This window comes from Phycodurus eques, chromosome 11 (genome assembly GCF_024500275.1).
Source record: "Phycodurus eques isolate BA_2022a chromosome 11, UOR_Pequ_1.1, whole genome shotgun sequence".
NCBI lineage: Eukaryota > Metazoa > Chordata > Actinopteri > Syngnathiformes > Syngnathidae > Phycodurus > Phycodurus eques.
The window spans coordinates 15,443,058-15,465,950 of NC_084535.1; the positions used below are offsets into that span (position 1 = coordinate 15,443,058).

Genomic DNA, 22,893 nt, shown 5'->3' on the forward strand with positions numbered 1-22,893 from the left:
ACTTGGGGGCACAAATGAACAAGCAACTAACGATGAACCTGATGATAAGAGTTACCACTGGGATGATGTCATTAACTTGTCTTAACAAATGCTGCACTATGAACCATTTCTACTAAACATATTATTTCTATTACAAATTGAGCTCTACTGAGTGAGTATACATTTACCGGTATGCTTATGTTTTTTGTTTGTTTGTTTTCTTACTGTTCGTATGTTAATTATTTGTCCTTGGCAAGTAGCCATGATACATTTTATTAGTGGGCATAGTTATGCAGATTTAAATTTATAATAACCAAAGTGTAAATACTTACCGTTTTGCAAGTACAAATGACCTCTGAAAGACTGCATCACATGACTGCAATTGAGATTATTGTGATTCTGTAAAATATTCAACAAAAAGACATTGTTTATCAGTTTAATCTTGCTATGCAACGCTGAGAGGATTTATTTTTATTATGATTATTACTTTCAATGGGGAGCATGCTGGGCAGTGCAGTGTCAGTATTGTCTGCTTCTATTCTGAACTTTAAACACTTAAGCAACCTTCCGAGCTGAACCTGTCAGCAGAGCTTTAATGTCCACGTTCTCTCTATTCCTGCAACACACAGTGCACCGTGGCTGCCATCTGCAGACCCTCTCTTGTGACTAATGGTCCTTTATTAGCAGGCAGAGCAGACCTCAGCATAGTACAAAGTGTATTGTAGCCAATTGTACAGTATATTGCTGTGTATGAGTTGCCTTTGTATGCTTAAGAATGATCACTCTTGTTAAATTGTTACTCCAGTAAACAGCAAACGATAAAGAGTGAAAAAGTTTGAAAAAATAGGCAAGGATTGCATTGAATCTTTTTACCTTATATTTTGTCATTGGGAGTATATACTGTATGAATTAGAATTGGAGAGTTAATGATAGATTTAGAGAGTTAATCATAGAATTAGAGAGTTAATGATAAGAAGAAAGAGTAAAAAAGTTATTGAGCTGTTCCTTTTTGTAATGTCCATGTTGGAGAGGGAGTTAAAGAGAGGGGGAGCGATTGTGAAAAACGGAATCAGAGCTTGGGGACATACAGTAACTCCAATTCCTGCAATGCTCTTCGGCTTCAGTGCTTTGCTATGTGCATGCTGCCCATTTGCATAGCCACTCTCGCCTCTCGCTTCCTGGCTGGCTGCTGAGCAACCCCCCCCCCAACCCACGGCGCCCCCGCCCCGCCTCATCCCCTGCCCCCCTCTCCTTTCAGTCCTCCTCCTCCTTTCATCCTTCCCTTTCTCTCTCCCCGAGTCTTCCTGCGCACATCTTCTGGAAGAGTGCTGTTGATGCTGTCTGTGAGTGAGCGTGTGTTTGCTGCCCGGGGCTTTTTTTTTTTTTCCTCAGGTGCTACTGTTTCATTGAGAGCTCACATCTCTGGATGGAGAGCGACTGTTCTACGTGGCCAACCCACAGGTGCACTTACAGCCGCGTAGCAGCTGTCCGACACATGCAAAAGAGGCTCGGATTTAACTATGGTTCCATTCCTCTGGACAACCTTTGAGGGCACAGAAGGACAAAGAATGAAGAAACTATGGGTTTTGCTTTTCTGAAGCCTTCTACTTTGCACTGTGCCATCAAAAACTGCCTTTTTTCTTCCAGTTGCATCTTTTGGAATACAAAGAGTTGGTAGTAAGATGTTACTAATTTCATGAGAAAGAAGAAGATAAGTGAGGGATTTCCATCGTTTTTTAATGTTGCCCTAATTGCTTGCTTTTGCTTCAGATAACGTTTCATGATACTTTTTGTCTCCGGGTGCTGATACGGATTTCCTCACTTGACGTATACCAGCAAGAGGCATTAACAACATTTTTGGTGGCGTTGAGTTCACTTTCTCCCCTGTGGATCTGTGTGTGAATCACCGCACATTGAGAATTGTGAGGTGAGAACTATGGGCTTTAAAGCTCACTGACGTTCCAGCTGTAATCTAAAGCCTCATCAAGCCACTCAGGAAAGATGCTGGCAGGCTGGAGGACTCCCCTGGTACCCCTAGAAGAACCCCTTTATCACAACTGGGCTTCCCTTACCCACCTAGCCTTGTGCATCACTGCTTTGGCTCTGGGCTCTGTGGCAGGGTCAGAAGCAGGTGCAGTGGAGAGTCTCCACCATGTTCAACTCTCTCACGGGAGCAAACGTGAACATATTGTGCCTATTGCTATCCACAGATCACCTGCGTCCCTTAGGGCCGGGCACAGTGAGTATTTAGTCTGTTTTTGAATAGTGTTACTTGTTGAAACGATTCAGTCTGTTTATAACATGCATCTATTCATCCATCTTTGCATTTTTTTCTAACAAGACTCACATTACTTCTCTGTGTACTTTCATCATCAGTTTTAGGTTCATCCCTTTTTTTGGTCTGCTTCAGCAAAGTGCCCTCTGTGTCTCTATGACTGAGATTAGCCATATCCCTTTCTCCAGATGCTCCACTGTGTCCAGATTAGACAGGATTAGAACATTGTGGCGCTCCATGTTGCCCAAGGGTGTTTGAGACGGACAAACATGTTGCTTCCAGCTCTGCAAGGTGTTAAGCCTCTTCTATGGGCCCATCTTGAGTGTAAAGAAGACCTTCATATCCTCATGGGGCCACATTCTTACTACACTGAGAGACCAGGATACTTCAGCAATACATGACAAGGCATTAATTGACACAATCACGACTGGTATGAAACTGATGTAATACAGATGTACCCAGTTATTATGCACTGTATGCTCCAGTGCAGTGGTCCTCAACCTTTTTGCGCCTCAGACAATTTTCAAGACAATTATACTGACAGTGCATAATAAAGCATACAAAAGACATAGTGAATACAACTTATCCGAAAGCAGAATCCATGGGAGCTCTGAGCCATGTCTCCATGTGGCAGAGCAGTTTGAAAAGAATCATATCTTCATTAGAGCTGGTGGCCACATTAAGAAAAGGTGTTTTGCATTTTGTTATCATTATTTTTTTAATTAATTATTTCTTGGGAGTGTATTCTTCTGATTACTCATCATCAAGGATTCTTTTTTTTTTTTTTATCAGAGCCCTACTGAAATGTTTTATTTAAAATACATATTTTAGCTATAGGGTTTGGTTTTTGAGGTCAGAAGGCACAGATGCCAGTGATAAAACAGGCCACATAATGACAATGAAGTGTATATAAGCACAACCCTGTTCAAATGCCATTTTTGTGTCAGAAAAAAACAGAAAACGAGAAAAGATAAATAATTTCAAAACGTGTTGCACCATTAATGTGACCTATAACCTGAACAACTCAGTTGAAAAAAACTAATCTTTTAGTAATCCTTTAGAGGTAAAATAACCAACTAAGACAATGCAGTTGCACAAGTGGGCACACCCTCTTATAACTTTGTTGTTGCTGCATTCAGAATTAACCAATCACATTGAAATTTATGTTAAATGGGAGTCAGCACAGATCTGCCACCATGTTAACTACCTTTGATAAACCCCAAATAAATTTTCCTGACATTTTCCTGCTTTCAAACAGAAGCCTGGATGTGTTGTGCTAACACTGACTGAAGAAAAACTACCCCAAAGCATGATGCTGCCACCACCACCCTTCACTGTAGGTGTGGTGTTCTTTGGGTGATGAGCAATGTTGTGTTTGCACCAAATGTACCTTTTGGAATTATAGTAAAAAAGTTATACCTTGGATGCATCAGACCATAGCACATTTTCTCCTGTTTTGGAAGATTTTCTTATGGTCCCGTTATTTTTACCTTTCCACTCGAAAACATCTATTAGGTTATATACCACCACAATTCCAATGAAGTTGGGACGTTGTGTTAATCATAAATAAAAACAGAATACAATGATTTGCAAATCATGTTCAACCTGTATTTAATTGAACACACTACAAAGACAAGATATTTAATGTTCAAAGTGACAAACTTTATTGTTTTTAGCAAATAATCATTAACTTTGAATTTTATGGCTGCAACAGGTTCCAAAAAAAGCTTTGACAGGGTCATGTTTACCACTGTGTTACATCACCTTTTCTTTTAACAACATTCAATATACGTTTGGGAACTGAGGACACTAATTGTTGAAGCTTTGTAGGTAGAATTCTTTCCCATTCTTGCTTAATGTACAGCTTCAACTGTTCAACAGTCCGGGGTCTCCGTTGTCGTATTTTACGCTTCATAATGCACCACGCAGGTCTGAACCGCAGGCAGGGCAGTCTAGTACCCGCACTGTTTTACTACAAAGCCACGCTGTTGTAACACGTGCAGAATGTGGTTTGGCATTGTCTTGCTGAAATAAGCAGGGTTGTCCATGAAAAAGACTTGGATGGCAGCATATGTTTCTCCAAAACCTGTATGTACCTTTCAGCATTAATGGTGCCGTCACAGTTGTGTAAGTTACCCATGCCATTGGCACTAACATAGCCCCATACCATCACAGATGATGGCTTATGAACTTTGCGTCCAAAAGAGTCCGGATGGTTCTTTTCCTCTGGCCCGGAGGACACGACGTCCACAATTTCCCAAAACAATTTGAAATGTGTACTCGTCAGACCACAGAACACTTTTCCTCTTTGCATCAGTCCATCTAAGATGAGCTCGGGCCCAGAAAAGCCGGCAGCGTTTCTGGGTGTTGTTGATAAATATCTTTTGCTTTGCATAATAGAGTTTCCAGTTGCACTTACGGATGTAGCGCCGAACTGTAGTTACTGACATTGGTTTTCTGACGTGTTCCTGAGCGCACGTTGTGATATCCTTTACACATTGAGGTCGGTTTTTGATGCAGTGGCGCCTGAGGGATCGAAGGTCACGGGCATTCAATGTTGGTTTTCGGACTTGCGGCTTACATGCAGTGATTTCTGCAGATTCTCTGAACCTTTTGATGATATTATGGACCGTAGATGATGAAATATCTAAATTCCTTGCAATTGTACGTTGAGGAACATTGTGCTTAAACTGTTCGACTATTTTCTCATGCACCTGTTCACAAAGAGGTGAACCTCGCCCCATCTTTGCTTGTGAATGACTGAGCAATTCAGGGAAGCTCCTTTTATACCCAATCATGGAACCCACCTATTCCCAATTAGCCTGTTCACCTGTGGGATGTTCCAAACAGGTGTTTGATGAGCATTCCTCTATTTTCTCAGTCTTTTTTCCCACCTGTCCCAGCATCTTTTGGAACGTGTTGCAGCCATAAAATTCTAAGTTAATGATTATTTGCTAAAAACAATAAAGTGTATCAGTTTGAACATTAAATGTCTTGTCTTTGTAGTGTATTCAATTAAATATAGGTCGAACATGATTTGCAACTCATTGTATTCTGTTTTTATTTATGTTTAACACAACGTCCCAACTTCACTGGAATTGGGGTTGTAGATTAAAGGTCATATTAATGGTGGAAAAAGTTTTAAATGATTTATTTCGGTCTCATCCTTTTAAATCACAAAACCTGGGATTTGAACAGCGGTGTATAGACCTTTTAGATCTACTGTACATTATATGCAATTTGAAAATCAGAAAAATATATGTGTTTTTAAGAATGCATGGTGGACGAGTGGTTAGCACGTCTGCGTTACAGTTGAAAGGGTCTGGTTTCTCCCTGTGGGTTTTCTGTGGGTACTTTGGCTTCCTCCCACATTCCCAAAACATGCATGTTGGGTTAATGCTTTTAGCACCATAATAATAGATATATTTATTCATTTCACAGCTTTCAGGGGCAGTTTGAATGATTAAATATGCACAAAATAGCGAGGAGTTACGGTAATTTGAAATACACATGGTGTCAACGGTGATCCCCGTCGTTTTAAAAGGGTTAACTGAAGACTCTTAATTGGCCACAGGGGTGAATGTGAGTGTGAAAGGTTGTTTGAGCCCTTCAATTTGCTGGAGATTAGTCCAAGGTGTACACTCCCTCTCCCATCTGGAATAGGCTTCTATTCACCCGCGACCCTAAAAAGGACATGCTGTATTGAAAATGGTTGAATGGATATATTTTAAATTTCCTCTCTGTGGCCTAGAATGGACTGATCCTCAGCCTGGTACCAATCCACGGGCTGGTTGTTTGGGTGCTGCTGCTCTAATGCTTGTTTCTCGATAAGGAAATAATCTGTGACTGATAAGAGCAGCACAAGTGATGGTCTTTTGAGAGTGTGTTAGCTGACATTGGATTTGTTAAAAGCAAGATGCAGTACCACATGCACAGCCCATTGGATATTGTTTGCTGGCCTATTGAAGACAAAAAAAGTAAGACAGGCAATTAAACAATTGGCCAGTCTGAGTAGACAACACTCAGCTCTCCCCAAAGATCCTGAGGGCATATTTCATCACCTAATATTCAAGAATCTCCTCTGAGCCATTATTAAGAGTCTACTAACACACAGAGTGAAGATAAGATCGTTCAGTAATGTGATTACATTTTAGGTCGATCAGCATGTGGAGGGGTACATAAAAACAAAATGGAAGCCATGTTAATCAACATGGTACCTGACTCTAGGTTAAAGCCTGCTGTTGTCTTTGCTGTGATGCCAATTACTTCAGTTTCATGGGGTTTATGTCCTCCCAGGGGTGTCTGTTTACTGCTGCAGTTAACTAGTAACAGCTATGTTGTCTGTATTCTGAATCGTGGAGCCATGTACAAATCAGTTTAGGTTTTGCACTTGTGTGGGGATATGTTAAATTCCAATCCTATTCATCTTGTTAAAATAGAGTGCAGTTGCCTTTCATAATACAGTAACCATGTACTAGATGCTTAGTAATGGTGGTTTGCCTCACACAAAAGTAAAAAATTCTATTTTTAGATTAAATATTTAAATCTGTAACACAAGCTAGAATTAAACTATGAAAGAAAAAAAATGATACGGCGTGTTACAATAAGGAAGTTAACATGGTTCTGAGGTATGACATTGAGTCCATTATGAACGGATTCCCTGGTGTTACTCTTTTTCAGAAAATGATATGATCCAATGGATTTTGGATAGTTAAAGCTATTGTCATCTTATTTGAGTCCCTCAGTTTTTCACCAATCATCAAAGTTAATCTACATTGTGGTTTAAATATACACTAAGTATCCAAATGGAGAGTTTGTTCTGAATGGTGTACCCATGCATACTGTACATATGTACAATAGCCAAAGTCACCCTTCAAATTAAATATAATTATGTGATGTTCTTACTGAGACTAACATTGTTATGATTCAAGTTGATTTATGATTTACCGGCTCTGATAATGGATGGATGGGGATTCTGTCAAATAATTATTAAGGACATCTGCCCATTTCACCTGCAGGATTTGAAAATTTAATACCAAATTTGATTTGATCACAGTTTTGCATTTATAAATTCTACTCCTGTGAGAAGACTTCACTCATCTAAAAGAACATTTATACGGTCAGCTGTCACTAGTGTTAGATGGGAGTGCCTGACTCTAAACATATGCTTCCTAACCTGTTTGATAGAACTGAGGGCGTTCTTCCACAGCCAAGTCATCTCATGCCTTCACGAACATTGCTTTGTGCACATGCTGGAACGGAAAAGGTTCTTTCATAAAATGTCCTCACAGAGTTGGAACCATAGAATTGTCCAAAATATCTGGTTATGATGATGAATTAAGATTCATAGGGAACTAAGGGCGGCACGGTGGACGACTGGTTAGAGCGTCTGCTTCACAGTTCTGAGGACCGGGGTTCAATCCCCGGCGCCGCCTGTGTGGACTTTGCATGTTCTCCCTGTGCCTGCGTGGGTTTTCTCCGGGCACTCCGGTTTCCTCCCACATCCCAAAAACATGCATGGTAGGTTAATTGAAGACTCTAAATTGCCCCTAGGTGTGAATGTGAGTGCGACTGGTTGTTTGTTTATGTATGCCCTGCCCGATGATAGCTGGGATAGGCTCCAGCACTCCCGCGACCCTAGTGAGGATAAGCGGCTCAGAAAATGGATGGATGGATGGAACTAAGGAGTTTAGCAAAACCTCTGATTGATTAATTAATTAACATACGGTATTCTTCTCCATTTGTGTGCATCTAGTCAAGTGTATTAAAGAGACGAGTCAGTTGTAAATGTCACAACTAACGTTCGGTTGAGTTGTAGACGTTTCTGTGATATCACTGTATTGCAGAATAATAGATGAATGGAGGGTGAAGGAAGACTTGAGAAGTAAGAAATAAGAAGTTTGAGTCTTGGGAGAAAGAAAAAATCTTCTGAGATGGAAGTAGAGAGAAGGGAGGATCTGTGAGGTTCCTGTACTTGCCTGTACGTTGTAGGCTTGTATAATATAATTACTCCCATGTCTCTGAGCTGATGCGATAGTGTAAAGATGACAGTATTTGTGCTTTTTGTGAGGCAGTCGTGGTGATAGCTGTGCTGATAAGGATCTGGGTACATGCTTCTCTCATCTCGAGGGAGCCTAGGCGGTTATTGACTCATGGATAAGAGACTGAAGGCTGCACTTGTATTCTGTTCTCCCTGTGATGGGCAACGACTCCCTCTACTTATGCACACGTGTTTCAGCTCTTTAACCTACTTGCATCCTACGGTATGGAGTGTGGTCACTGATGGTGTAGTGGTACACTCGCCAGACTTTGGTGCGGGCAGCGTGGGTTCAGTTCCCACTCAGTGATGGTGTGAATGTGAGTGCGAATGGTTGTCCGTTTCTATATGTGCCCTGCGACTGACTGGCGACCAGTTTAGGGTGTAGTCCGACTTTCGCCCGAGTCAGCTGGGATAGGGTCCAGCCACCTGCGACCCTAACCAGGATAAGCGGTGTTGAAAATGGATTGATGGAGGGTATGGAATGTACCACCACTCATCTCCTCTCTACCACGCTTCGTTCCCGCTCATCTTCATCTTTCCATGTCAAAACCACCTTCAACTCCCTTGCTGGTGTGCAGACCCCATCCAAGCAGACAGAGTGGGCAGTGTTTTTGTGCCTGCAGTGGTCTGCATGGTTCCAGCGGTGACCATGCTATAGATGGCATGGAGGGATATGAGACCTTACTGTGCGTGTGGTGAGCAAGGAAGGTTCAGATGAGTAATGTGTCCGGTTTCAGATTAGAGACATGGAAGATGAGAGCATGAAAGAGAGAGCTAAACAGACCCTCTCCATTTGGACTCAAGGGGGTATGTCCCCGCCATGCCTGGGTCCTGCCTGAGATTGAGTCAGATAGTTCTTTTCCCATGAGGCTTTGTGAATCATCAGGAACATGTCTTGTGCCCTCTGACATCTGTTTACACCTCGGCTCTTGTCTTTAAAGGTAAAGCAATCAATAATCCTAAAATATTTCCAGGTTAGCAATGTGCAAAGAGAAAATTGTAGTACTTTATAAACTGCTACAATACATTTGAATACTGAAATTGAACATATAGAGTATATTGAACAAATGCTTTTTGATGATTGGTGTCAACGAAGTAAGGTGGGCAAATTGAGTTAATGCGTTTCATTTAGACATGGCTGGTGCTTTCCCACCATCTTGTGCAATCTGTAGACATTTACAAACCTTTTTCCATTTTCTCTTCCGCTTATCCTCACTAGGGTCGCGGTCGTGCCAATCAAAACTTAAGTCCTTAAATTATAAGAATGATGGAATTTGATAATGCTACATGCTAATATAAGGTAATATAATATAAAAAGTGGAAATATGAATGTTTTCAATTATTTGCCATCATGAGGCAGTAAACACGCATGCACATTCACCTCCCACTTAGCTCACACTGACTGTGAAAACGAAAAATTGATCCGCACAGACCGCCTCTTTTAGCAAATTGCAATTTAGTAATAGTCTCAAATTCAGATGACAGCATGACAAATGAATGGCTGGCCTCTGCACTAATTTTGGGCCTGGGGATGAGGCTTGCCGTAACTATTATTTCTTTGCAGTTTACAATTGCTCACCTGCAGGCGAGTGACTGGCCCCTAATCCACGCTAATAGGATTGTGTGGGATTTAAGCAACCTCATTGCTACTTCCATCTCTTCGAGCCTCCGGTCTGCTGGGAATGACTGATAAAAAAAAATAAAAAAAAACATGCTTGCTGAACACCAAGGTGCACACTAATATTAGCATCTACTGAGCAACACAGTGTAGGAATACAATACAAACCCACGCACGTTTATTCAATTCTTGTTGTTTTCAATTTACTTGTTGGCAGATGCGTGGTATCTGTGTATGGTAAATATTGGGAAGGCACATGGTGCGTGTGTTTAAATATAGCCTATATGAATAAATATAGAACTTTATTAAACATATGCAAATAATTTCAAACAAAAATGGTTGCTATATAAAAAAAAGAGAAAACGAAAAATATTTCAAGGCAGGAGTAGATTTTGTCCTTCCATGCTAATGTACATGTTCAATACGAGTCGGAAGAAATAAAAAAAAAATACCCTTAAACCTGAGTATGGATTTGACTTTGATATTAATGAAATAGGAACGTATTCGTATACTGTAGAATATACTCAAAAGTAAGGGGTCAATGTACGACAAGTAACTCCTCTAACAGACATCTCTGTTTTGTATTTGTGCTTGTTTCAGATTTTCTTTTTAAACACCTGTTCCCCTCAGATTGGAACAACTTTATCTCATTTCAAACAGCTTCTGAGTACTGTAACAAAGTAAATTGTTGTCAATTTTGTACATTACCTGTGTTGTTTTGAATTCAACTAACTCATAAAATTTGAGTGCATTTAAGTTAATAAATAATTAATTGGTTGGTTCTCTCACACCAGCTCGACTAATAATTCTGATGGCTTTTTTTGTAGCATAAACATTGGGTGAGTATTCGTTTTATGTGTTACCCCATATTTCCACACAATAAATCATATAAGGCAGTAGCAGTGAAGAGTAAAGTGTGCATAACCACTTCTTATTTAAGACATCCTTAGTTTTATGTAGAATAGCTATGGGTTTTGACAGCTTGGATTTCACGTTATCTATAGGAGAGTTCCAACATAGTTTTCAGTGATTATTACTCCAAATGGTATTTTACATTGAATTAAGCAGCATTTATAGTTTGACTATTTTGACCATTCAACTTCGACCTGTATTCATCAAACTGTTCAATAAAAAAATATATACTTTTATTTTCGATATCAAACCCAAACCGTTACATTGAATATCCAATATTGTTGTCACTTATCAAAAAAAAAAAAAAAACTATTGGTGATCAACTTTTATTTTTTATCTCCATACTAAACCATGTTTTCATTTAATGTTGAGCAACACAGTTTGAACTATGCCGAGAGAAGAACACAGATAATCTCACAGTTAAAAAGCCAAAGTGGACATACCAGAGCAACACATACAAATTTAACTCAGAGATATAATGTGAAGAGAATTGATGCATTCTTACTCCCCCTGTCTCTTAACTACTCCTTGTGTAATATTACATTGAGTTATCCAGCTGATTGAATAATATCTCCCCACTGTTTTAGGCTGAGTAGCAATAAGGAAAGCAGATGTTAAATCCTCCAATTAAGGCCAAGGAATGCTCGCTATGTCTTCGGCATGGCTTACAAAAGCAGTAAAAATTGAAACTGAAGCAGTGCCAAGCAAAGATGACATCACAATTCTAAACATGAGCAAGAGGCTTGTTTGGAGGGACTTTAAACAAATGCCTTTAAACAGATTATTTGTCTTGTGCTGAATGTGATGAATAGATTTTTGAGGTGTTGTTTACGCTCTACTTTTGAGCTTTGGTGTCTGCATGTTGCCTCAAGCTATAAAATGAATATATATATTTTTTCCAGGTCCCTTAATTGTGATGTGTGAACTCTATGCGATCCAAAGGCCTTACAGAAAATGGTAACCATTAAAAACCTTTTTCTTGTAAGAACCGGAGCAAGTTGACACAATTGTGCTGGTTATTCCTAACGAAGGGATGCGCTCTTTCTTTAAAGCGCAGTTGCTCCTTGTGATCCTAAACCATCTTCTTTGTGTGAGCTGTAGTCATGCTGACGCAGGTCGGGCTGCACATGGCGCACAGGCAGTGAGACGAGTCTCATATCAGAGCGCTGGCCTTGGACTCTGTTTTCTGCCTCACTTCCACTGTGTAATCATCCCTTACACTTTTTTCACTAACGAGAACTGCAGACATGTATCACATCTGCTTGCTCCACAATAAAGAAGATAGAGATGTTTAGAGTCTCGGATGTTTGGTTCATGCTCGCGTACAGGCTCACTGAACCTAAATAATGATGACACTAATGTCTCATGGCACACGATTCTCCTTAGAGGTTTTTTTTTTAACGCAGAGAATCAAGCGATGCTTCATTCTCTCTCAGTCTATTTTTTGATGTGTGCAAATTAAACACTGGATCAAAAAAATCTAATCATTTGCTGGTGAACGAGAATGCTGATCTGAGCTGAGTGAAAGGGTGCATTGTGTATTAGCTGCAAACGAGGCAAGGTGATGATGAGAGAGTAAATTAGAAGCTGTCAATACTGTGGGACACTCCTATTAGCGCCAAGGCGGTTGGCCGGGATGCCAGATATGCAGCTGGTCGGCGCAACAAGGAGCCCGTTGGGTGTAGTGCTCCATTAGGACACTGGGTCTTGTCAGCTCGGCCTAGATGGGCCATTCTGCTCCACAAGACAGGGGTTCATGTTTCACTTTGGGCTTAGGGGAAGTGAGCATGGCAGCGGAGGGGGCAGAAGGCTTCAAGGGACAGTGGCCGACTGAGCACTCATAGTGCAATGTTACCAGCCCAGGGGCTACTGCTTTATTCTCAGCCTTGAGTTGATGGGCCCTTACCATGAAGAGCATGACAAGGGTGGTCAGTATGGCTACCCCGAGGCCAGTGTCTGTGAGGTTAAAGCTTATCTCAGCATAGCAGTGTAAGGATAAATGACAGGCATTTACCACAACTGTATCACGCAGAAGAACATTTTACAGTATTAGGCATAACAACGGATGAATTGATTGTTAATAAGTGTATTGATTGTGTGAATTTGGTTGTTCAAGTAAAATGCAGTACATTACTCGGCTGAAACTAGTTTGCGGTCTAAAGAAGTTCATCCTCACATGAGCTATGGTAAATTAAGCTACATAGAAGCAACACCCCTCCTGGGAGCATTATTCTTTTCATTGGTATCAAACAGGAATTCAGAACATTCACATTGTTCTACTGTATATATTATACCACAAAGCTCAGAATTGATCTTTTTAAAGAAGCTTTTGTCAAATTCTCATATATATCAACAATACCAATATGCTATGCACAGTATTGCAAACCCCTTACAAAACAGTCATTACAAATTTGTTTTGATGTTAGTCCCCAACCCATAATGATGGGAATAGAGGTTTATTAAAAGGAAGAAAAAAATACATAAGACTAATTGGCTATTTTTTAATCACAATACTTCATTACTTTGTTCCTCTTCCTCTCTTCGCTTTGGATTTGCTCGCTTCATTCTGCTCGTGCCTTTAGCTTTCTCTCCCTTTATTACGTTTGTTGCCCTACAATTCTGTAGCTGACATCTTATGGACCTTAATAAGGGTGACCAATCAAAGGCACCAAGCAACAATGCCCCACATTTGTCTCCACTTAATTTAATTACATCAATTTAGGGTGAGGGGATTGATCCGTATCGGCTTATGAGGCAGGTTGGACACTGTCCGAAATGTTACATGGGGATTGCCTTGATGAAGGGGGGCTTAAGGCTCATAGGTCAATGGATGCAGTGAAAACAATACTGTGGAAATTTGCTAATTAGAATGCTTGCCGAGCCCTGGTGGGTTGACTTCAGCTTTTCTCTTTTTGGACTATTTTAGGTCTTTTATTTTATTTTTTTATTTTGTTTTAATTCAAACACAAAGAAGCATGTGCATTGAAGTGTCCCAAGGAGTATTACAGTCACATTGAAAAGAAAACAAATGACTGCAATGAGAAAACTCACAGAATTTAAGTACAGTAGAGTGGACAATATATTAAGTACAGTAATTGGGTATTTTCATGGCAGAACAGCAGCAGGTACACAATGCTAAAATTTAAAGATCGATGCCCGCCATTGATGCGCCCTAAAGACGATCATCTACAGGTCAGGACTTTTATGCTGTGGCAGGTGTGTGTCAACTCCCATATATTATTATTTTTTTAAATTGTATTTGATATTGATGTTCTGATTTAAAAATAAATAAATCAGAAGTTACTCACAAGTTACTCTTGAGTAGTTTTTTCATTGAGTACTTTCTTACTCTTACTCAAGTAAATATTTGGATGACTACTTTTTTTCTTTACTTCATATTATCACGCCATATTATTCTAAAGTAACAGTACTTACTTGAATACAATATTTGACTACTCTACCCCCTTCTGGCTGTTCCACAGATGTGTGCTGTAATATCTAAAACCTGCCTCAAAAATGGCAAAAAAATAAAACAAGTGAAAAGAAATCTGTATTTGCTCCTTTATCCACATCCTCTCCAAAATGTAGTGTACCTATATTATTAAGTGCTTCATGTGCAACCCCTCTACAGTGTTTTTTAGATATAGCCATCTAATCCAGAAACCAAACAACAGAGGTGAGAGTTACATAAATTGTAAGTCTGAAGGCTTAAACCTCAAGTTTCAAGCAAGTCCCGAGTTACTGTGGTAAAAATCATGCAAGGTAATTCCATTCATTCATTCATTCATTTTCTGTACGGCTTATCCACAATCGGGTCGCGAGCGCGTTGGCTCCTATCCTAGCTGACTCTGGGCAAGAGGCGGGTTACTCCCTGAACTGCTCGCCAGCCAATCACAGGGCACATACTGTATAAACAAACAACTATGCGCACCTACGGGCAACTCAGAGTCTTCAGTTAACCTACCACGCATGTTTTTGGGATGTGGAAGGAAACCGAAGTACCCAGAGAAAACCCACGCAGGCACGGGGAGAACATGCAAACTCCACACAGGCGAGGCCGAATTTGAACCCGGGTCCTCAGAACTGTGAAGCAGATGTGCTAAGCAGTCGTCCACCGTGCCGCCCAGGGTAATTCCAGTCCACACTAAATTTCAAGCAAGTCCAGCATCCCTTGGGATAAGCAAGTTATAAGTCAAGTCATACAATCTTGTTCAATCACAATACATGTTCAGTTGCAAATTACCGCTTTGTCCTGAATGTTGCATTTGTTGGCTGTACTAACACATTTCATGATTAATTTTTCTTTGTTTCAATGATCCCAAACTAGTCTCTGTATTGTCTATTACTTTATTGCCTTCTCAATTAAATGCATAACCTACATGAGGCTTAATTGATAACCAGCTATCAGTTAGCGGGGCTGTGACATTCACATAGCCTAACCCAATGTTTTATAGTGACAGATGAAGTTAAATACCATAGTTGTGTCTCTTATTTTTGAGTTGCAAGCCTGCATGTTGCCATTGTCATTTTGCCGATTTCATCAAAAACATAATCCTTGAATCCAAATGTAATAATCTTCAGAACCCCAACCATGTTACTTGCTTTATGAAATGACCTCTGCACTCCACATCACAGCAGCAGACTGGTGGGTTGCCAGATTTGGACATACCACACAAAAAATACATTTTCTTTCAAACAAAACAAATGGCACACCATCTTGAAAATGCAGATTTTTCAATATAAACAGGCTACTTGTCAAGCCATGTAGTTCAATTTCAATTCAAGTCTCATTAGTACAAAGTCAAAGTCAAGTCTTTCATAAGCCAATCACGTCCCTGGTCTCGACTCCCCCACATCTGTCAAACAATGATCAAGCCAATTCCCCCTCACTTCACTATTATAAGCACTCATTACCTACAAATTGTGTATACAGTATTTGTCATTAGCTAATTTTTCACTTCACGTACAGTATGAATGGAAGAACAAACATTGTTCTTAGAATTTCTGATGGACATTTAATGAACTAGATCAGCAAACTTTGGGTAATGAGCAGGCAGAAGTAGTACCGGTCATAGCCATTGAGAATAGACTGCTGAGCCACAAGCCAAGTTTTGTGTTCATGGCAGAAGCATGTGTGGATATACAGCATTAAGAATTTGTCCTGCTTAAGGGGAATTACGTATATCAAAGTCAAACTGGCCTCCTCAGTATGCAACACATTGTAAGCGTGGACAGACTGCGGATGTCATAAAGACGTGGCATGAAGTGGCATAGACACGCCCAACGGTGCATGCGGAGCCACTGAACAGGAGCAGCTCTCATTGGACTCACATTTGTAATTAAGTTGATAAATGGAGTTCAAAGGACAATTAAATCGATATGAGGTTAAACATTAGTGCTTAGAACGCCTCACTGTATTTGTCAACTGAACTATAAGATGATTTAATTGTTGACAAAACATTGAGGAAGACTGGCGCATGTGGGTGTGCACACAATGATTTTTCTGATGTCAGTAAATCTAAAGAGCATTGATTGGTGGTAGCTGATTCAAAGACACTGAGAGTGTTTCAATGGGAAATGGTGTTCTCATAAATCCCTGCAATGATTTTTTTGACTAGAGGAAATAGCAATCCTATAGACATCATAACGATACTTGTAAATGTTTTTCTCCCATGAGGAGATCTGAAGATAAACTTTCTTTTCCTTTGATTGGGATGCCTCACTATGTTGTAGGTTATTAATGTTAACCAATTATTTTCTGTCACACTCAAATGGTGCACTAATTTGGCGGCTATTACTCCAATTAAGCTCATTTGCTTTCCAAAGAAGGATTGGTTTGACGCCAACCTTCAGTATCTGCCATACTGTCTGTTATGTACATACAATATTGGGGCAGCAGATCCCATTTTGAAATTCTATTTAGATTTATGGAAAAGATCAATAATTAACCTAAAATAAAACACGTCGAGTAATCTATATATGCACGCTAGACATTATGGGAAGCCTTGGTAGTGAACCAAGAAAGACGTGTGAGCTGCTGATGGAAAGCGGATCTATAATGCCTTGTCTCCTTTTCATATTTCCATCACATCTATGTAATTATGATTGGATTCCTCCCCTGTTTCTCGGAAGAAGTCGTAATATGAGGCTCCTTATGATAGTGGTGTTTGAGGTCAGGAGAAAGACATCCTGTGTGGGTGCGATCTTAGCCAATTATACCAAGGCATGTACTGAACCCAGTGGACTTCAACGGGCCGTCAGTGACATTTCAGGATTACCTGTTACACACACAAGTGAAATACTTTCATACACACGAATAAAACACTTTCATACACACTACTGAAACACTTTCAGACACACTACTGATTTTTTTTTTTTTTTTTTTACTCATACAACTGAAATGCTCTCCCACACACTACTGAAATGCTCTCACGCTCTTGAGATTTCTTTTGCTCATATACACTAGTGATTTTTTTTTTTACTCACACAACTGAAACATTATCATACACACTACAAAACACATACTGTATATCAGTATATTATATGAGGATGTCAGTAGTTTTTGAGAGCATTTCATTAGTGTGTGTAAGAGTGTTTCGTGTATGTGTATTTGAATGTTTCAGTGGCGTGATTAAGGGGATTTCACTAGTGTGCGTAGGAGGCATTTCAGTTTTTCAAACTAAAACACGCCTCTTCAAAGTACAATAGTTCACCTCACTAATATCTTCCCAGCAGCCAACAAATAGCTTAAGCAAAGCAGCAGTGTTACTTTACAATATATTGGTATCAGCAAAGACCATCAGAACCTTGACAACATTCGGACAGCAGCTGACCATTTCAACTCCAAGTGCGAACATGCCGGATAGTCACATTGCATCACTATTTGCCTCTGAACATGGAACACGCCGTAACCTGCATGGAACTCCTGTCAGGAGAGCATGTGCACCAAATGCGTATGAGTATGCTTAAAACTAACATTTGCGTGTTTAAATATGTATATACATATTTATTCATTATTATTATTTGCTATGCTTTTGAGCAGAATGAAGCACGTTTTATTTTGAAGAAAAGAAAGAAAGAAAGGCTTCCGTTTCAACTTAATATAGTCAGTAACAAAATACTCTATATACTGTATATATACACACTAGTGAAATAAACTACTGAAATGCTCTCACACACCACTGAAATCCTTTTAAAGATCATACTGAAAAGCTGAAACACGTGTGTGTCAGTTGTGTGTACAAGAGCATTTCATTTGTGAGTGTGACACTGTTTCAGTAGTGTATAAGATAGCATTTCCGTGTGTGTGAATTGTAAACCTGAATCATGTCCCTGATGGCCCCTCATAGGCTCCTCTCCACCTGCAACTGAACCTCTCTATATGATGTCGTAAAGTACATCTTTAGGCCCAATATGTGAGTTGCAACAAGAAGGCCTTGTTCACCATAATACAAACAAGCCGTAAAGGTTCTTGCATGGTTTAATCAGCGGTGTTTCTCTTATTTGCTGGGAACTGGGAATATTTTCATTGGAATCCTGTTTATTAACTTTAAGTGCACCAGCAGCTAGATTTACTGGGTATAGTCCTCTATAATGAGCAGTGCTGTAGTCACAATATAATGTCATATGGTGCGAGTGAGTCAGATCATATGGAGAGACAGAGATGGGACATGGCTCCTTGAGGGTTATGTGAGTGCCAACCCTGACATGATTTAGAAGAGCTTAATTATAATAATCTGCAACATGGAGCAAGTGTTTGGTAGCTCCAAGGAAAACTCTCAGACAGTGCCAGCATGAAATTGCTCTATTAAGAGTCCAACATCCAACATGCAGTTGTGGAACCAGACTTGTATTCAGCAATATAGCCTCTAGACTTGTCAGCCTTACAAATATATTACACAATATATTTTCATTTGTAGAAGACATCAAAACACTAAATCCATGCGGAGAACATGATTGCTAATTGTCTTATTTAATTTTGCTTTACAAATTGTATACTCTGCAGTAAAATACAACAAATCCTGCCACAGATCTGCTGGCCCAACATCATTTATTAATCATACTGTTGTTAATTCATGTTGCAATTTGTTTTAGCAAAGGCATGACAGCGAATTGACCAAAATGAGGAAATAAGAATGAAGTTGTCAGCAGAATGGACCTCTTATATCACTGCACAATGGAGAAAAGCCAGAGGGAAGAAAATGTAATATAGGGATAAATGCGGCATTTATTGATAGCCTTATATCCTTGTGAACTAGTTTACAAGAAAATATTGGAATTACAGTCAGAATGATTTACAATCTATTGTTCAAACTCAGGCTGTTAACTTCCTACCCCTATGAATATTAACATATTCCCTCACTTACATTAGTGTTCTCTTCCTCGCTATCACAGACAGACGCAACCACACAGCTCCTTTTGTAATCGTCAATGGAAATAATGGAGTTTTGTCATCTACATACATATACAATATATTCTACCTCTCTTTCACTTTCTTTCTCTCACCATCACACATATTTACTGTATATACATTATGTTAGTGCAGTTTTAGGTTGTGCTTACATTTGCAGTTTAGTACTCTAGTCTGGACCGAATGAATAGACACATGAGGACTCCAAAGTTGCTCTGTGAAAAACATAAGCCTAAAGTCAAAACGTAAGTAAACAACAGTTGTTACCAAAAATGTCGTCGAGAGGCTTCAGTACATTGGATTTTTCATATTCATTCATTTTGTGGACAAGGGTCTTGGGCGTGGTGGAACCAATCCCAGCTATCTTCGGGCGAGAGGCAGGCTACACCCTGAACTGGTCGCCAGCCAATCACAGGGCACAAACAACCATTCTCACTCACATTCACAACTACAAGCAATTTAGAGTCTTCAATTAACCTACCATGCATGTTTTTGGGGGGATGTGGGAGGAAACCAGATTACCCGGAGAAAACCCACGCAGGCATGGGGAGAACATGCAAACTCACACAGGCAAGGCCGGGACTTGAACACGGTCCTCAGAACTGTGAGGCAGATGTGCTAGCAGATGATATGTCTTGTAAGCTTGTAAATTCTTATCTTAAAATATGATGCTCAAATAAACGGCACTGGCAGAGCAATCACATCAGAGTTCATTTTAAGTGACATAACCGTAACGTAACCTTATTGCGTTTGTTTATGTACTAGCAAAGAAACCAATTCATTTGACTTGTAGCACCTGGCAAAAGTGATATTGTGTGCTGAGAAGTGGACGGAGTCCGCAGACTCCTAGTTTAATTGACCACTTCCTTCATCATTTGAGAAGGGATCACTCCCATCTATTAACGGCATTATGCTGCAGTCTGTCTCACTGAATAGTGAGGTAATTAAAATGACTCCACTATCTTCCAGGTCATGTTCATGGGCTCCTAAGGACAACAATGTAATTCGTAGAGACAGGAAAAAGCTGGTGCGGAGGTCACCAAAAGCCATAATTGGACCAGTCAGTCAATAATGCCACAGTCTTTGCGGCTACTAATAAAACACAAGAGACATGACCGTGCATGCCAGTTACTTGGGCAACAGGGACATGGCTGCACATTCAGATGCATTTCTTCCCTCTAGAGGTGTAGCGCTAACATGAGTAAGTGCACGGTATTATGAGGAAAGCAGCTGTCCAACCCTTAGAAGAAAATGAAGGCTCTTCATGCTGCTTAATGTATTGCAATTTTTGTAAGTGTACGAGCACACTTCATTAACATGTTGTGTTTGTCATTGTCTCTTTTTTCTCTAGCTGGAACAACGTACATATTTGGGCGAGATGGTGGTATCATTACATACACATGGCCACCAAACGACAGGCCCAGCACAAGGGCAGACCGGCTAGCCATTGGCTTCAGCACTCACCTGAAGGACGCTGTCCTTGTGAGGGTGGATAGCTCTTCCGGTCTTGGAGACTTCTTGAAACTGCACATCGTAAGTGGAAAACCATACTCACTCAATACCAAGCGGTGTTTAATATGGTGTCACAAGAAAAGGCCTTTTCTTCTTTCCTATTTCTTTTCCGAATACTATGGATTTTGCAGGCACTATGGGAAATTATTAAGGGTGGTTAACATTTGTGCATCTCTGACTTGGATATAATTCAGCTGGGTACCACATGACCTCTTCCCAGCACCCACTTACTGGCATCACTAATCCTTAACGCAATAGGGGTCTCGCCATAGACATAAAAACGTACAGGAAACTCCAACGCACAAACATCCATTTGGTTTTGCCTTAGCCCCCAGGTGTCCACACACTAACTTAAACACAAAGTCATTGTGCATGGATATAAGCAGGCCTGTCCTTAGGAAACAGAACGTCTGTGTTTGTGTCTCGCTCATGCTGAAGTGCATTTTGGCCAGTTTTATTCTCACCAAGACTAAGGTATTTTTAATGCACAGCTCTTCATCTGAGTGTAACTAGCCAGTTTAAAATGGAGACAACCTGTTATATACACACCGTTAATCTCCAAATGCATGCAGGCACTCTAACAAGACACTAAGAAGAACATGAAATGGAGTACAGGCATAAAGACAGATCAGTAAGATGTGCTAATATTGTGATTCAGGATTTTTAAATGATCTTGCAGACAAGTGGCAAGAGACAGACTGAATGACTCTAAATTCACATTTCCTCTTTTACCTTCAGTACATTGTCGTTTCTTTTTTAGTGCTTCACCAAAGTTATTTGAAAATTTTGTACAGATGATAACCATTTCTAAATTGCACGCTCAAGAGAAGACTGAATGTGTGTTAACAGTGTCAAACAAAGACCTCAAATGGATGAGTGGACATTTTCCACAGCAAAACCCACAATAGTCATATCGAAATTATCTATATTCATGATTTGCTCTGCAGATGCCAAAGGGGAGTCTTTGTATGTTAAACTCAGACAGGAAAGATCCTACAGCTTACAGCAAATGTATGTGCTACCTTGTTGTTGCAACATTCAATTGACAGGGAGAAATTGCTGATAAGGCTTGTTCTATAGGCCGAGGCAGTGGGTTGTGAGAATCCCTCCTCTCACATCAGCAGTCACACCAGTTGCTTCCTCGGAATTATTTATTCATTAATGCGCAGTATATTAGCGGGCTTTGAGAGTGTCACATTTAGTCAGAGAAAATGAGAAAAGTAGTTTTTAAATTGCACAAAAGAGACATGAAATGACTGAAGTTCATGTATTTCATTGATCTAGTTTGGATATAACTGCAACCACAGTAAGTGTTTTATTGACGATGAAGAAAATAATTTCTGGAGCTGGTTGTGTTCATTAGAATGCATTCTTTCCAAACAACATAGTCAAGAGTGATTCCCAAGGGCAACCCCACTCCCCCACGTTCCTTATTTCCTTGAGTTACCTTGACTCCTCTTACGAGGAGGAGTGTATCTTTAGCTCTCTGAGATGGGATTAGACTAGATTTCAGTGTTTACACTCTCCCAAACCCCACTTTCCTCCAGCCTCCCTCCCATACCTAATCGCAGACTCCCATTTCATGATGACAGCAAAACCATCCAGCCCTGAAGGACACAATCTCAGCTTGTGCTTTTTTTTTTTTTTTTTTCTTTTTTAAACAGTAAGAAAGAACATTCTGTGTAATATAAGGTGACTATAATTTAAATGCAGTTTAACAGCATTGTGATCCCACCCCCTCGCAGCGCCTTCTTCATTGCAGATAAAGACAATGACAGTGAAATCAGTGAACCATCAAATGTACAGCGATTACTCTCCTCTGACTCATCATTGTAGCAAATATGGAAGGAGGACTCCATTTCTAATCATGTTTCAACATTTTCATCTCTTATCATGAATCTCCTCAATTTCTCCACCATAGTGCTGCACTATTTTCATTAGACTGCTCAAATAAGTCTGAGAAGGTATTGTAACACTGTACGCAGTAATGAAGGCCTCGCAGTTAGATGTTTAAATGATAAATCTCTGCAGTGACATTATGCATTCAGGGTGTACTAGATACTGACTATAATCACTCTGTCTATCATTACTTGTTTTGTGAATGCAATTAAGATTATTTCCCTAGATGCAGATGAAGTTTAATTGAA

General features: G+C 40.0%; 1 protein-coding gene across 27 annotated transcripts in view; it reads left to right on the forward strand.

The window, feature by feature from the left end:
• Positions 1-22,893, forward strand: part of LOC133409403 (neurexin-1a-like) — a 247,800-nt gene that overhangs the window by 152,491 nt on the left and 72,416 nt on the right. For 22 of the 27 annotated variants that reach the window (XM_061689309.1, XM_061689310.1, XM_061689319.1 and 19 more), the window contains one exon: positions 20,586-20,767. In XM_061689309.1, coding sequence (XP_061545293.1) covers positions 20,586-20,767 — 182 coding nt within the window. Of the gene's footprint in view, positions 1-1,381; positions 2,219-19,830; positions 19,872-20,585; positions 20,768-22,893 lie in introns of those variants that run through there. The other 5 variants (XM_061689330.1, XM_061689331.1, XM_061689332.1 and 2 more) reach the window with 2 other exon arrangements.